The following is a 17,643-nucleotide window of genomic DNA, read 5'->3' as shown; positions in this document are numbered from 1 at the left end:
TAGGAGTAGGAAGACAAATACCAGGGAAAGAGGAAAAAGGAACAAGGATCATAAAGTTCCAGAAGACAGAAAACAAGGGTAATCAAGAACTCACAAAAGTCCTCATGTATATATACAGTAGCTTCCCATTGCAAATCTTAGCAGATCTATCCTAGGCAATCCCCATGTTTCCCATCCAGTCCCCATTACACACCCCATGGTCACAGAGCAGACACGCTACTTCGTACAGTGACAGGCACACCGCATTGTGTGTCTACATGGCCTTGGAGCCACTTGGTTCTATGGTTCCTACAGCAGGAGGGATACCTCTAAAGTCTTCCTCTTACCCTGCCTCAGCCCTTCCAGCTAACCTGAGGACCGAAACTAGCCTCACGGTAACCAGATTAGAAGGCCACAACAGGGTTACATTTTCTGACCACTAATTTATTGCCATCCTAGAGTGATTTACCAAAGCCAAAGGGGTTGGGGTGCAGTGGGGCATCTATATATGCCAGCTGTACCTGCCAGCCTCAGTTCCCCCAAACTGTTGACCAGCCTTGGGTGCCAAGAAAGAACCTGAGACCCCAAATACCCAGTATGAATTCACTGGAAAATGTAAGGTTTAAATCATTAATAGCCATCCTCTTCTGCCTTTTAACAGTAAAATCTTTAAAATCGAAATCAGAAATAGAACAAGAAACCACCACGAAGCCTGCTCCAAAAGGTAAAGTTTATGATGATTTTAAATGATCTGTAGAAGTTAGTCATCCATCCTGGAGAAGGTAAGAAGCACAAAATCAGCCTGCCCCCAACCAAGGAGAGCAGGCTGTTGGCCATTTTAAAACAGAGCAGGCTTAACGGAGGCCAATGACCAAGGCATTATTTCTGGAATTTAATGTCAAGGCTCCAGGCTCAGGTAAGACATTGAGCCAGAGAGTTAAGTGCTCTGGCATTTTGAAAGGAGAGGAAACAATATTTGTCACTGCAATTAGGAGGGAAGATAATGGTGTTACCCATACTTAGTTCATGCAATGACATTTACTATATCCCTACTGTATATGAGGCAGGATATAAAGTAGACAAAACCCATCTCACCCTCTCAGAACCTGAACTAGAGTGGGCAAGATACAATAAGAATAAAGGGAGGGGAATCAATATTCAGTGAACATGTGCTGCAGGCCTCCAACTGCTGAAGATCAAGGAAGCCTCTTATCCTAAAACACGTGCACTCCACCCTGAGGCTTCCCAGCTATCTAGGAGGTGATTTTTAAATTGATTCTATAAGGGATTAAAAGGTCTGGACTAGTTCACCATACCGTATCCTGTTAATAATTTTTCCTATTCTTTTTTAGAGTGTGTTAACACTAAAGTACAGCAAAAAGAGGAAGAAAATAGTGAGCATCTGATGTAATATATCCAAAGATCCCTGCTTTCTGCAGAGTGCCCTGGGTGGGGAAGGTGCCCCTGGCAGGTGGCTCCCTCTGTGATCCAGCATGCCCCTGGGCCCAGAGGGGACTGAGGGGCATCCTGGGCACATGGCCCCCGAACCTCCTCAAGAAGGAGGCTGAAATGAGAGACAGAGAGAGGGTCTCTGAAGGGACAGGACTCAAAGTCCATCTTCCTACTCAAAAGCTTGGGATAGGGACTCCCACATTTAAGAGCATCCAGGGGGTTGCTGGATTCCCTGAGGCCCGGGAAGCAGGCTTGACTGGGATACCTGCACCTCCCCAGATAGACTCAGGGTCCTATGGCATCTTGGTAATGAATAAATTGGAGCCCCTACAAATGGTGTCTTAAAGGCTTATTAAGAGGGGGTTGGTTGAATCCTACAAGGGGGAAGAACAGGGGAGAATCCTTAGGGCAGCAGAATCCCAACTTGTGAGCACCACTCCCCAAAACAAAAGCCTGCAATTAACCAGACCCATCCTCATTAGAACACAATTTAGGGACTAAGATCTGTTTTACTTGAACATAGGGGTAGTGGGAGAGGGATCAGTCTTACATACACACAACAGCTGCTTATACTCCCATCCCCACCCCATGGCTTATCAGATAAACCCTTGTAAACTCTAGAGTATGCATCCCACCCAATCCATCACACCGCCAGAAGGGTACTGATAAATAGCTTTCTCCATCTTATTCCATTTCCATTGGCATTTTAGAGCTGCGATACTCAAACTTTAATATGCAAGACAACTACCTGGGAATCTTGTTTAAAAGCAGATTCTCATTCAGCAGATCTGAGATTTGAGATCTGACCTTTCTTTTTTCTTTAGACAGGGTCTCCCTCTGTTGCCCAGTGGTGTGAGAACAGCTCACAACATCCTCCACCTCCCAGGTTCAAGTGATTGTCCCACCTCAGCCTCCTGAGTATCTGGGACCACCGGCATATGCCACCACGCCTGGCTAATTTTTTATTATTAAAGAGACTAGGTCTCACTATGTTGCCCAGGCTTGTCTCAGCTTCTAGGCTCAAGCAATCCTCCCTCCTCAGCTTCCCAAAGTGCTGGGATGCTAGGCGTGAGCCACCATGCCTGGCCAGATTTGGTCTTTCTAACAAGCTTCCTTATCCACGGACCACACTTTGAGTAGCTAGATTTTAGAACAGTTTATAGATTTGTACCCACAGCAGCCACCAGCCTAACCTGACCCTTTAGCCATCTGCCTAGGATAGAATTCACTGTGAAACACAGAGAAAGTGGAAACAGGATTGAGTTTCATCTGTGTGCTTGTCAATCAGTGGCACTGGGTTGCTCATTTCTCAGAGATAGCCCTGGGCTAGTCACTTACTGCTTCTCCCCAACCTTTCCTCATCTACTGTTAAAGAAAAAATTATTCATTGATACTTGTTAAAGCCCAGTAAGTAGACTTTATTCAGAACCACTGTTGTAAGTTTAGAGACCACAGCAATAAGATTTTGCAGGAGGGGAAAGAGCTTGGGCTCAAGTCCAAATACAGCTTGGGCAAGTGAGAAATTATACCCAAGGAGCAGGGTAGAGGTCAGTGGATGGAAAATCACTAAGAGGAAAGCATGGGGAATTCTGAATAAACCAGCCTAATACGATTCTTGCTGAAGATGGATCAGGTGATCAGATATTAACCAGATGATGGTAGAGGATGAAGAACCTCATTAGATATTGAGGGAGATCAGATATTGAGGGTAGGGGTTCTTGTTAAACCAACTTAGCAGGGTTCTTGCTAAAACTGGATTTTATAAGGAAGTGCACAGATGGGCCTAGGAAAAGATTCGGGAGCCCGACTAAAGTTTGGTCAAGCAAAGAATCTTTGTCACATAATGTGGGAATTATATTTACCCCTCAGGGCAAATACACACAGCTCATTTATCCCAAATTCAAGAATGATCGTTCAGTCAAGAAAAATGTTAAGAGACTGGGTACAGTGGCTCATGCCTGTAATCCGAGCACATTAGGAGGCCGAGAAGGAAGGATCACTTGAGGCCAAGAGTTTGAGACTAGCCTGGGCAACATAGCAAGACCTCATCGCTACAAAAAATTTAAAAATTAATCAGGCATGGTGGTGTGTGCCTGTAGTCCCAGCTGCTCAGGAGACTGAGGTGGGAGTATTATCACAGTTAGCCATGATCACAACACTGCAATTCACCCTGGGCTACAGAGAGAGACCCTATCCCTAAAAACTTTCTTACATAAAAAGGAAAATGATAGAGGAGAGGCACTTGAATAAGGAAGAGTTAAGATTTGTTCTTAATCCCAGTACTTTGGGAGGCTGAGGCCAGCGGATCACGAGCTCAAGAGGTAGAGACCATCCTGGCCAACATGGGAGAACCCCGTCTCTACTAAAAATACAAAAATTAGCTGGGCATGATGGCGTGTGCCTGTAATCCCAGCTACTCAGGAAGCTGGGGCAGGAGAATCAGTTGAACCCAGGAGGCAGAGGTTGCAGTGATCCAAGATCATGCCACCGCACTCCAGCCTGGCAACAGGCCGTCTCAGAAAAAAAAAAAAAAAAAAAAAAAGAGATTTGTTTTTAATCAGACCAGGGGAAGACATGCTCCACCTAGGGAACAGTGTGTGCTAGCATTGACCTACATTAGCACTAGTCCTCTGAGCCACCCTCAAGATGAGTCTTATTGTCCCATTGCACAGATACGGAGCTGGGGTGCAAGGGGGACACGCAACAGTGACATGCTGGAAGTGGCCCAGGTTCCGGACGACAGAACCATCACTCGAACTTGGCTTGACACTCCCCCCGGCCCTTCCCATCCTCCTGTAGAGTGACTTCAGGAGGAGATAATGATATCACTAGAAGAGAGGTAGAGGTTGACAGATGTCTCCAAAGGGAAAGTTAATTAGAAATAAGGCTTTTTCTTCTCATTCAGCCCCAGGGACAGCTATGATACTGCTTATTTACACTTGACATGTTGACAGTGCCCAGCCATGTCAATAAGCTTACTTATTACTTTGAATCGAATGCTCCTGAGCACCACTGTTGAGTATTCAGCGCTGCCAAGTTCACCTTCTTCCCATGATAAACACCTCCTTTTGTACCACCTCACATTATTATTCAATATGCATTATTCAAAAATAAAAAAAACTACTAAGATACGGCAATCGCAAATGATGGGAAGTTACTGAGTTACCAGGGCCACAATCGTACTCATCTCCATCTCGGGCAGGCACATCTGAGGCAGGCTCGGAGCATCTTCTACAACAGCCTGCTCCTTGGTCTCTCAGTTCATTCATTTCTCCTCTCTACTGCCACCCACAAGGAGCTTCCCCAGTGCTTTTGAATTCCCAAGGATTCTTGCTGGGTTTTCCTCCGTGGTTTTTTTTTAAACTTCCTTGGTCGTTTCCATGGCAGACAGTTCAGGAACACACAGTGTTTTTAGAATCAAGCTGAGCATGCCCTTGCCTTTGCCCTGTCGTAGGTATGCCAGGGGGGGTGGCATTGTGTGCACCTGTGGGAAGTGATGGAAGAATTGCCAGGGAATTCTGGAAGCGTGGGGCCCACCTCATAGGCGGCAAGTCTGTCAGGCACAAGCCAAGGCTGCAGGAGAAGGTTTGCAAGCAGAGAGGCCCCAGGCCTGTGTGGGTAAAGGCAGCCCCGGCTTAGTAAAATTCTCCATCCCAGGAGGAGCCCGAATGAGTCAGAGTTTTTGCTACAGAGCCAAAATTGGGAAGAACAACAAAAGTAATGTGTAGAGATCACAAAGAACATCCCATCTCTGTCCCCAAAGGCATAAGAAGGACACAAAATCAGTCTAGGGCCAACCTGGCAGAGTTCCCAGGCTCTCCGGAGGGGCTAGCTGGAAAGGGCTGGTGTCATCAGAAGCTGAGCCAATCGGCCACCATCATTTTCCTGGGGGCCCAATTATCATGCCAGAGCCACTTCCTCCGAGTTCTTCTCTCAGAATCACCTTCCCAGGAGTATGGAAGAGAGGCCCAAGTTGTACTGATCAGTTCCACAACTCAGCTTGCACCCCAGCTCCCTGGAGGCTCCAAGCTACTCTTCTGGCCCGGAGAGTCACCAGGCAGCCGCTGACCTTTGTAGGAACAAGGGCATTCACTGTCTCTGGAAGACGTTCTCCATCCAGCTCACTGGCTCGGGGATTCATCTCTTATGCCCTGATTAGTAATAATGAATCATATGCAATTCTAGAAATTGGCAAATTTTGACAAGCCTGGTGGAAGACAGATATATTTCTTGAAATTTCCAAGTGAAAATCACACTCGGAATAAGTCTCCCTCAGAACAAAATCTAAAGTCCTTCCCATAGCCTACAAAGTCCTTTGAAAGCTGGCCCCAGCCCCCCAGCTGCCCACCTACTCCTCCCTCCCTCACCCGCCCCTGACTCCTCTCTGACCTCCCCTCAGGATGGGCAACTTCATGCCTACTCTACTGCGGGCATACCATAGGGATCCCCCGGCCACGTGTCAAACACGCCCCTCCCACACTCACCTCAGGGCTTTTGCACCTCCTAGTCCTCTGCTGGAATGTGGCCTTCTGCCTGAGCATTCCTTACTTCACTCAGGACTCATTCAAAGACCACTTTGTCAGACTGACCCTCACCAGCCACCAGGAACACACACTTGCTTTCTTAAGTCAGCCACTGAAACTGACCCTCTTATTCCTATTTTATTAGTACTCCCAAGTTGAATTTTAGGTCATGTGATTAACCTATTTAATATCTCATTGATGATGTATGCATGTTTTGGAAGGGCAAAGGTAAATAGCATCAATCTATTTCTATTCTTTTTAAATTTTTTATGTTTTTGGTTTTCTTTCCACATGCCCTTCCTTTTGATGCTCCTTCCGAAATTGAAAGTCATGGAGTTTGCTTCTAAAGAGAACTTTTGGGATGGTATAACAGATGAGTCCATTGACAAGCTGGAAGCAGAGGACTTAGATGAACACGTAAGTTGGATAAAAACTTGAGACCCGGCCCCCGCTCCAAATGTTAGAGCAGGGTGGCCCAAGCCCAGCCCAGGCAAGCTGGCTGAGGTCTTGGGATCTGAGGACCTGGGTTTTCTTTTTGTCTCATATACCCCAGACTGGGTGTTAAAGACAGCAACCCAGAAACTCCAACAAGCATAGACAGAAAAACCCCAAGGAAAGCCTACTCCCTCTATGTAGATGGGGCAACCTGGCAAGACAGAAAACTCCAGATGCTAACCTCTCTACTCCAGGCAGGCACCACAGCAAATAGCAGTGGTGTTTCTCTCCCATCTTTGCAGGCCTGTGACCATGACCACCCTGCAGAGAGACACAGAACCAGCCCTGGAAATTCAACAGGGTGCTCTCCCCAGCTGTTCCCAATCACCAGAGGGGACATGGGGGAGTCATCATGGTTTCAATAAGCCTTACATCCACTGGATGTTTTCTTGTCTTTAAGACAAAATTTTTGTTATAATTTTGTAAACATGCCACATGAATGTTTTGCCTACGGGGGGCAGCCTAGTGGCTTGAATTTCCTGCCTCAGCTTCCTCTAGGGCTTGCATTCCACGCTGATTCTGAGGGAAGCATTATTATGCATCCTGGCCTCGCCTGCTAAGACTTCTCAGATTGTAGGTGCTGACTACAATCCTAAAAATGAAATCTTGTGTCTCTGGAACCCAAAGTTAAGCAGATATGTTTTCCTAAATTTATAAAAGAAAAGGCAAAAAACTAAATATTTCATTGTTAAAATGTTTTTAATTGAGAAATTAAAACTGGTCTCAGTTCATATTTAGCCCTAAATTCTATACTTGCCTCTATAAAGCACCATATTACTAAGATTTACTGAAATACTACAATGAAGGGAGAAAAAAAATGACATAAATTTAGATTTACTGCTTTGGATTTACAAAGGCAGGAAAGTAAACTCAGGCATTTTGGAAAGATTTTTCAACTAGAGTTGAAACCTGAAGGAATTGTTTTAATTAGACACAAATTGTTCAGAAAACTTCAAGGCTCCTGTCCATTGATGTTTAGCTATATCAGGTGGCACTGAATTCTCAGGTGACAGACACATCTCCGTGTGTGTTCTGGAAGGACATAGCAGATCTGGGAGCATTCCAGAGTTTTCCTTGGGACAGGTGGGCTGAGCAGGGGAGCTCTCATCACAAGCACTGTGACATTCCAGGACTTTGCTACTAAAGGATTTTAGGCAAGAATGTGACACAATCAGACTTGTTTTTAATTTCTGTAAGTATTTTGATTCAAACTCCCTAAACTATCTAGCTTTTACATTGAGAAGCTACCATGTGCACACCATTTTAAAATATTGAAGTAGTAAAGAAGACTATGAAATAAATGTTTCAAGCCTCTACTTCCTTACTTTAATAAAATAACTGCTGTATACTGCTCTTTATGTATCCTGGAAATTTTAACGCATATATACATACATATAGATGTCTTTTAAAACACACGCATATCCACAAATGGAATCATGATGTACATTCTGTTCTATAACTTACTTTTCCCTTAATAACATATTTCGGAAGCTTTGGTATTCCACTACATCTTGTACCATAATTTAACTAGCGCCCTGTCAATGGATGTCTAACTTGTTTCCAGTCTTGTCTTTTGTGTGTGTGTGTGTGTGTATATGTGTGTACATATAAATATATATATATATTCAATGCAATGAATTGTACATATATTATTACATACAAATGCAAGTGTATGTAAAGAATAAATTTCTAGCAGTTGATGCTGGAACCAGAACTATCTGCATCTTTAACTCAAAAAGCATTGACAAATTTCCCCACCATTAAGTTGTACCATTTTCCTATTCCCACCTAGAGGGCATGAGAAGGCCTCCTTCATCATATCCTCGACCACCAAGGGACATAATTCTGGCCCATCTGATAGGGTGAAAATAGCATCTCATTGTTGGTTTTTGCATCTCCTCCGTTAAGAAAGGTGCTAGGCATTTTCACAATTATTGGACATTTGTGTCTCTCTGTGAGTGGCCAGTTGGTGTTGTCTTCTCTTCTACCAAGTTGCTTATTTCTCTTTCTTTCTGATTTGTGAGGGCTTTTAATATATGAAAGAACTTAATTCTTTTTCTGACATACATGTAAATTTGTTTCCAGTTTGTATTTTGTTTTCCAACCTTCTTGGTATTGTCCACGACAGGGTCATTTTTTATGTGCAGGTAGTTGCATGTATCAATATTTTCTTTTCTGATTACTAAGTATTGTTTCATGTGTAGAGAGGTCTTTTCACTCCTCAAAATAATTTTTATAATTAATTTATGTGCTCCTCTAGCTATCTAAGGGATCTCTTTAAAACTATGTGGAATTTATTTGGGGGAAACAATATGGCATAGGAGATCTAGCCAAAGCCCCCAACAATACTGAGTCCTTTCTCCACGGACAGGGTCAAATTTCCTTTTTTAAAGGTCACTCTGGTAGCTTTGTGGATGGTGAATTGGAGGGGAGAGGCTGAGGGCAGGAAGATTAGTAATATGTAGCAGATGAACACATGGGAAAGCCTGGCAGCTCAGGGCAGTGCCCAGCACAGCTGCCATGACATGGTACGGATTTCTACTCTATAGGCTGGAAAGCTGAAGAGGAGAAGAAGGGTATATTTGTAGGGTAAGATAGAAAATTCTATTTGGTACACACTGAGTGTTAAGTTCCTATAAGATATCCAGATAAAGTTCAATTGAAAACCAGAAATACACAATCTAGGTCCTGGGAGAAAGCTCTTGGCTAAAGATTTTTATTTGGAATCTGTATTCATTTGCTAAGGACTATTGTTAACAAAGTGCCACCTTTGAGTGACTTGAACAACAAAATTTACTATCTCATAGTTCTGGAGACTCGAAATCTGAAATCAAGGTGTCAGCAGAGTTCGTTCCTTGTGAGGGCTGTGAGGGAAGGATCTGGCCCTTGTGAGGGCTGTGAGGGAAGGATCTGGCCCTTGTGAGGGCTGTGAGGGAAGGATCTGGCCCAGGTCTCTCTCCGTGACTTGTAGATGGCCATCTTCTCCTACGTCTATTCACCCCATTCTCCCTCCATGCATGTCTCTATGTCCACATTTCCCCTTGCTGTAAAGACACCAGTCATACTGGATTAGAGCCCACCCTAAGGACCTCTTTTCAACTTGAGTACCTCTGTGAAGAACCTATCTCCAAACGATCACAGTCTAAGGTATTGAACTTCAACATACGAATTTGGGTGGCAGGGAAGTGGGTAAACACAATTCAACCATAATAGAATCCTTAGCATATAGCTGAAGCCTTAGATGGGGAGAGGATCACAAGGCATTTTTTTGTATGACTACTGCAGGTAGACAAAACCCCGTGTCCCCCAGCTCGTACAAGCATTCCTTACACATGAGCCTAGGAGCTTTCTTGGTTTGCAGTTAGTGTGGAGAATAGTTTTTGGTAAGCAAGGAAGAATCCAAAAAAAAAATGGTTGGAGGGAATGATACCATATCTTCTTATCCAAATGCCATAGATGGAAATAAGACCCCTATGATTAGGGTGTAAAGACTAATGTGTGAAGTCACTTACGAAAACTAGTCATGGTACACCTTGTGAAACTCTAGACACAGCAGTGCTACTCCAGAGTCCCGGTGAAAAAGTATGTCCCAGGGCTGAGGAGTCCTTTCCCCCTGGTCTCTGTGCCACTCTCTTCCCCAAGGATTGAATGCTCAGGGTGCTGTGGCAGCACGTGTGGCACAGACACTGCATTCCCAGGATAGGCAGTGATGCAGCTTGGCAAAGCAGCACATCTGCAAGCAACATGGTAGGTGATAGATATGGACAAGCGGGTCAGAGCAGGAGGAGAAGAATGGAGTGAATGCCATATGGAACCTGCAGCTGCAATGGGGCGAATGCCACGCGGAACCTGTGGCTGCAGTGGGACGAATGCCACACAGAATCTGCAGCTGCAAGACTTGTTTAAGTAAACTTCTGAGGCACATTTTGAGAGACTACCAGAAACCAGAGGGGTACAAACTGGGGAGAGGAAGCTAAAGCCCTCCTATTTGGAGGGGTCTATCAACCTATGGTTCAGTTATTCTGACAACTTGATTCATTTGCTGTTTTTAATTTACTATCACATGCTTGATTTGTTTTTTTTTTTCTTATAGAGGCAGCATCTCACTATGTTGCCCAGGCTGGTCTCGAACTCCTGGGCTCAAGTGATCCACTCGCCTCAGCCTCCCAAAGTACTGGGATTACAGATGTGAGCCACCATGCCCAGCCTTCATTTTTTATTTCAATGACATACTTATGCATCACAACCCTTGCGGTGAAAATTCTTTTGGCTCCAAGAACCAGATATTAACCCAGGAGAAGTCTCTGGGCTTGGGAGACCTCATCACTGAGGTGCCAAATACACCTACCACAATGATGGGGATGGTTCCATTCTGTAGGCTAGGCAAGCAAATGGAGTAAACCCCGTAAGATGTCACATATGCTGGTTTCATAGAGTGGGGTGGCACAGTCTAGAGTACAACCCACCCAGGTGGTCGGCCATCCAGCAGACCACAACAGATGCTATTTTCTGAAGAACAGAACATAAAATGCAAACCGAATGGGGATAGATCACTGGCCTAGGTGAACAGAAAGTCACTTCATCCCAAAGGAGGGATTGTCAACAATGAGGAATTTAGAGGCAGGAATATGGGCAGCAAAGGTCTTCACCCCAACCTGTCCTGAAGCACTGACTCAAGAAATAGAGAGAGACGGGGCTCAGAGGCTAAGAATCAGGCAAGCCAGACCTAAAGCACCCCAGCTTTCCCCCAACCTAGAAACACTGGCCAGCCACAAGCCATATCCTTGCATCTGTCCCAGATCATGTGCAACTTCGGATATGTTGGTCTTTCACTTGCTGTAGGAAGCTAGTGAGTTAATGGTATATTCTCCATGATCACACATTGAACAACAGCAATCTCAGCCTGTTGGTGAGCAAATAGGCAACATGACCAATCCCTGGCTGTCCTCTCTAAGGAGCCTGCTTCACTTTCCATCAAAAGAGATCCAAAACAGAAACTCCGGTGAGGACCCACCTATGGGTCGATCCTGGTCAGCAGCACAGACATGGGAAAAAATGATCCAACTGGTCAAATAAAAAGGCAGCTTGTGGACAAGTGCTGTGGCACACACCTGTAGTCCCAGCACTTTGGGAGACGGAGGCAGGCAGATCACTTGAGGCCAGGAGTTCAAGACCAGCCTGGCCAACATGGTGAAATCCCATTTCTACTAAAGATACAAAAATTAGCTGGGCATGGTGGCACACGCCTGTAATCCCAGCTATTCAGGAGGCTGAGGCATGAGAATCACTTGAACCTGGGAGGCGGAGGTTGCAGTGAGCCTAGGTTGTGCCACTGCACTCCAGCCTAGGCGACAGACTGAAACTCCATCTTTAAAAAAAAAAAAAAAAGGCAGCTTGTAATGTCATTACTTTGGAAGAATCTTTAAAAGCAGAACTGCCTAATGCAGTGATGCACGAGGCGCTATGCTACTTTTCTGAAGACTCATCCTTCACATTGAATAAACAAATCACCACTGGGAGCTTGGCCATTTGTAGAATGCAGAAAACCTGTTATGCTCTTAAAGCATGGAAGCATTTTTACATTCCATAGCCATCTCCACATTTGGAAAAAGAAGATAATTGTATGTTCTCCAAAGATTTTTTGGCATACTGATGTTTAAAAAATTTTTTAAGGAAATTGAGGAACAAGAAGAGGGTATGATAATGGAAATACTCTTTAAAAGAATTCTTGCTAACCATCCTATGGGTCCCATTTTCTTTTTCCTTTTTTTTTTTATCTTCAACTTTTAAATTCAGGGTGCAGGATGTGCAAGTTTGTTACATAGGTAAACGTGTGCCATGGTGGTTTGCTGCACAGATCAGCCCATCACCTAGGTATTAAGCCCAGCAGCCATTAGCTATCCTTTCTGTTGCCCTCCCTCCCCCTTCCCCTGGTTCCCATTTTTGTGTTTTTAGAATAATATGTTGAAGTGTCACACAGTACCTTTGGGAGTCAGAAAAATGATTAACTAATAAATCGTTAATTTCCATTTTCCGAATATTTCATTCTTTGATCCTTTTATAGTTTTTGAACAGCTCCTATCAGTCAGTATTTAAAACAATAATCAAAGAAATGGCTGCTCGTGATGAACTGGAAGAGGATTTTGACATTCCCCTAACTAGGCTACTGGAAAGTGAAAACAGATGGAAACTGTTAATTATGTAAGTAACTGGTAAGGCCAAGTGATTGGTCAGTGGATTTGGGTATGCCAGAGGTGGCAGCAGGGAAAATGTAAATTGAGCCATCAACAAAAAGAGCAAAGTCAGGACCAGACAGGTTCCCTGAGTCAAGGACCAGGAACAGGTCAACCACAGGGAAAGGGTAAGATCCAGGGGTCAAATGTGCAGAATGATCCAGCTGCTAGACAAAAATCAAACTCAAGAGCAAGGACATTGCAAGCATGGGAGGTACAGGATAAGATCAAGGCAGATGGTGACAGAGGCTGGATATTCAGGGCAAGAAAAGGCTTGCAGGGACCATGAATTTGTACAAAAGTCTAGGAAACAAAGTTCAGACCCCTGGCACTTAAGGAGAAGACATCGGGGAGTCACCTGGGGCAACCGCCCACCAAATTCCCTGGCTTCACACTAGCTGAGCGAATGCTTTTCCATGCATCTTGAAGAAGGGAGAGCCTTGAGCTTCACTAACCTGGGGTTACGGCCAGGGCCCCTTTAAGGTTATTGTAGACCTGTGTCACTGGCACCAGGTCTTTCTAGCTGGCAAGGCCCCAGGTCACAAAATGTTCCAGCCATTTGTACACTGTATTAGTTCATTTTCATGCTGCTGATAAAGACCCAAGATTGGGCAATTTACAAAAGAAAGATATTTAATGGACTTACAGTTTCATGTGAATGAAGAGGCCTCACAATCATGGCAGAAGGTGAAAGGCACATCTTACATGGTGGCAGACAAGTGAAGACAGCTTTTTCAGGGAAACTGCCCCTTATGATAACCATCAGATCTCATGAGACTGACTTACTATTACGAGAACAGAATGGGAAAGGCCTGTCCCCATGATTCAATTACCTCCCACTGGGTCCCTCTCACAACACATGGGAATTCAAGATGAGATTTGGGTGGGAACACAGCCAAACCATATCATCCCACTACCAGCCCCTCTCAATCTCATATCCTCACATTTCAAAAACCAATCATGCATTCCCAACAGTCCCCCAAAGTCTTAACTCATTTCAGCATTAACTCAAAAGTTTACAGTCCAAAGTCTCATCTGAGATAAGGCAAGTCCCTTCTGCCTATGAGCCTGTAAAATCAAAAGCAAGTTAGTTACTTCCTAGATACAATGGGGGTATAGGCATTGGATAAATACAGCTGTTCTAACTGGGAGAAATTGGCCAAAATGAAGGGGCTACAGGCCCCAGGCAAGTCCAAAATCCAATAGGGCAGTCATTAAACCTTAAAGTTCCAAAATAATCTCCTTTAGCTCCATGTCTCACATCCAGGTCACACTAATGCAAGAGGTGGGTTCCCATGGTCTTGGGCAACTCTGCCCCTGTGACTTTGCAGGGTATAGCCTCCCTCCCAGCTGCTTTTACGGGCTGGCATTGAGTATCGGAGGCTTTTCCAAATGCACAGTGCAAGCTGTCAGTAGTGCTCCACTAGGTGGTGCCCCATTAGGGACTCTGTGTGGAGGATCTGACCCCACATTTTCCATCTGCACCGCACTAGCAGAGATTCTCCATAAGGACCCCACCCCTATAGCAAACTTCTGCCTAGGCATCCAGAAGTTTCCATACATCCTCTGAAATCTAGGCAGAGGTTCCCAAACCCCAATTCTTCACTTCTGTGCACTCACAGGCTCAACACCATGTGGTAGCTGTCCAGGCTTGGGGTTTGCACCCTCTGAAGCCACGGCCCAAGCTCTATGTTGGCCCCTTTCAGCCATGGCTGGAGCAGCTGGTATGCAAGGCACCAAGTCCCTAGGCTGCACACAACACGGGGACCCTGGGCCTGGCCCATGAAACCATTTTTTCCTCCTAGGCCTTCAGGCCTGTGATGAGAGGGGCTGCTGTGAAGACCTCTGACACCCTGGAGACATTTTCCCCATTGTCTTGGGGATTAACATTCGGCTTCTTGTTACTTATGCAAATTTCTGCAGCTGGCTGGAATTTCTTCTCAGAAAATAGAATTTTCTTTTCTATTGCATTGTCAGGCTGCAAATTTTCTGAACTTTTATGCTCTGCTTCCCTTAGTAAACTGAATGCCTTTAACAGTACCTAAGTCACCTCTTGAGCTTTGCTTCTTAGAAATTTCTTCCACCAGCTACCCTAAATCATCCCCCTCAAGTTCAAAGTTTCACAGATCTCTAGGGCACAGGCAAAACGCTGCCAATATCTTTGCTAAAACATAAAAGGGTCACCTTTGCTCCAGTTCCCAACAAGTTCCTCATTTCCATCTGAGACCACCTCAGCCTGGACTTTTTTGTCAGCATTGTGGGCAAAGTCATTCGACAAGTCTCTAGGAAGTTCCAAACTTTCCCACATTTTCCTGTCTTCTTCTGAGGCCTCCAAACTGTTCCAACTCCTGCCTGTTACCTAGTTCCAAAGTCACTTCCACATTTTCAGGTATCTTTGAGCAGCACCCCACTCTACTGGTACCAATTTACTGTATTAGTCTGTTTTCACACTGCTGATAAAGACATGCCCAAGACTGGGTAATTTACAAAAGAAAGAGATTTAATGGACTTACAGTTCCACATGGCTGGGGAGGGCTCAGAATCATGGTGGAAAGTGAAAAGCACATCTCACATGGTGGCAGACAAGAGAAGAGAGCTTGTACAGGGAAATTCAATAACAGTCAGATCTCATGAGACTTTTTCACTATCACAAGAACAGCATAGAAAAGATGCCCCCATGGTTCAGTTACCTCCCACTGGGTTCCTTTCACCACACATGGGAATTCAAGATAAGATTTGGGTGGGGACACGGCCAAACTATATCATACATACACCCAGCCTGTGGTGCAGGCATGCTCTCAGCATGGAAGCCTGCTCTTTCCTTTATCCACTGTCAGAAACCTGGAGAGCCAGGTATGTGTTTGTGCCCCCATGGGTCTGTTGCAGACTGTCCAGCAGTGGCACCAGGGACAGGCTGTGTGAAACAAGGTGCCCTACCTATCACGTGGGCAAGTTCAGGTGTTCACAAAAGTCAGGAAGAGATTGACTACCAGCAACTTCCACTATGGACTCAGTAGAGGCATGGGGCAAGAGATCCCCAAGGCTTCTCTGGGAAATGGGAAGGCAAAAACACAAAGAACTCCCAAGCTTTTGGATCAGCAAAAACAAACGCCAAATAATATCTCTACACATTATCCCACTGCCTCTGTGCCATTTCCTCCCTCTCTTCCCATTTATGCCTGTGTCAAAGGCTGATTCTAACCTGATTGCTTTCAACAGATACTTCATGTGCACCTATTATGTGCTAATCTAGGCCCTAGGGATACAGTAGAGTGTACCCCAGTCTCTGGTATTGAAGAGCCAGCTGATGGGGATTCCACTCGCTTGGAAAGGTGGACAAAAAAACAAGAGAGGAACAGCCAGTCTTCCCAAAAGGGCTTTGGGTGCCTCTGGCTAGATCCCCTCACTGGAGTTTAACTCTTATCTGTGTTTGGAATCTTGTTCTGAGCCTAAAGGATAGGCCCCCACTCCACCCATTTCTTGGTCCTAATTTTTTCACAGATGCCAATAGGCTAGGTAACTACTTCAATTCCATTAAAAGTCCTTGCATTATAAATGAATAACATTTGGTACAAATGGGCCATGGACTCATTCTCAAATTTCCCTATTGCTTCTAGGGTACGAATAAGGGAACTATTGCTCTGTGCTAGGTAACAGTGCAGCCCTTTCCAGCAAAGGATGTTTGCTTCCTGGAGTTACTCTGGGCTAAATTAGTATGCCCTCTTCAAGGAAACTGATCTAAGGATTTAAAATCTGCAATGGCAAAGGCCTCCTTTTCAGATCCAATTAAGCCTGGGAAGCTCAGTCCTTCTGGCACATTCCCTTTCAAAGGGACTCTGATCTAAGAACTAGAAAACACAGCTGCCCTGGAGAGCACCCTTATTTGGAAGGAAAACAGTCCACGCCACTGAAATGCCAGGATGACTCACTCTGTGTGTTGACATGAGAGGGAGAAAAGGGCTTGATCACATTGAAGAGCTGTGACTTGTGTGGCTTTCATGATAAGTCCTTTTGAGTAAGGCTATTTGAAAGTGTCCTACTAATGCAAAGGGGTTTCAGATGGTTCTGGGTTTCACTGGACTATAGACAAGCTGCAGAAAATCAAATCCAGCTGTGTGAGTTAACTCACAGGGCCATACTTGCATTTGGACCTCCCTGCCCTGTCAGCGGCCCCCAAGGTTCCCCTCGTTGAATTTGTTTCGAAGGGTTCAGGGTTCAGCCTCATGCTCTGGGTGTGGGTCAGACCACAAGGGAAGCACTAAGTGGATATCAGGCACCATCCCTTTGCTCCTGGGCATTGACTCGAAGAAAACTGGCCTAGAAAGCAAAGCCATTGTCCCCATTTCCACCTGTGCAAGAGACTCCACAGGTTTCAGTACTGTTTGCACCGTGTGTAATGGCGTGTATGTGTGAATTTAGTCTTGGCTTTTAAAGATGATGCACTTTACTTTTAGGTTGAAGAAAAATTATGAAAAGTTCAAGGAAACAATCTTATGGATTAAGAGGAGACGTGAAGGTAGGCACCACTCCACCATTTTCCACCAGGTGCTGGCTCTCCTGTCTGTGTCCCACCACCTCTCCCCTTCTGCTGTACTGTAAAGAAGGTGGAAGGGCTCATCCACTCACTTCAGTGCCCACAGGGCTAATGTGGTCCTGGCTGCCAGGGATGAAATACTGAGCATGACAGACAGAGTCTAGGGCCCCAGTGAGTTTCTCTCTTGGTGGCAGGGGCAGGTGGGGGATCCGAACACAGAGCGAGTCACCTTGGCATTTCAGTGGTGTGGACTGTCTTACTTCCCAAAAAGGATGCTCTCCAGGGCAGCTGTGTTTTCTGGTTCTCAGATCAGAGCTCCTTTGAAAGAGAATGCTCCAGAAAGAGCGAGCTTCTCAGGCTTCATTGGTCTATTCTTGGAAGGATAGACAAGAAAGTAGGGAATTACCATATAGAATGGTTAGGCCCT

At 45.1% G+C, this 17,643-nt stretch overlaps 1 protein-coding gene across 1 annotated transcript in view; it reads left to right on the top strand.

Moving 5' to 3' along the window:
- Positions 1–17,643, top strand: part of ERICH6B (glutamate rich 6B) — a 52,502-nt gene that overhangs the window by 14,740 nt on the left and 20,119 nt on the right. The window contains exons 4-7 of the mRNA XM_031655841.1: positions 641–703; positions 6,283–6,371; positions 12,514–12,650; positions 17,137–17,198. Coding sequence (XP_031511701.1) covers positions 641–703; positions 6,283–6,371; positions 12,514–12,650; positions 17,137–17,198 — 351 coding nt within the window. The remainder of the gene's footprint in view (positions 1–640; positions 704–6,282; positions 6,372–12,513; positions 12,651–17,136; positions 17,199–17,643) is intronic.

This window comes from Papio anubis, chromosome 15 (genome assembly GCF_008728515.1).
Source record: "Papio anubis isolate 15944 chromosome 15, Panubis1.0, whole genome shotgun sequence".
Classification (NCBI taxonomy): domain Eukaryota; kingdom Metazoa; phylum Chordata; class Mammalia; order Primates; family Cercopithecidae; genus Papio; species Papio anubis.
The sequence above is the reverse complement of the archived record's forward strand: the minus strand, read 5'-3'. Positions and strand labels throughout refer to the sequence as shown.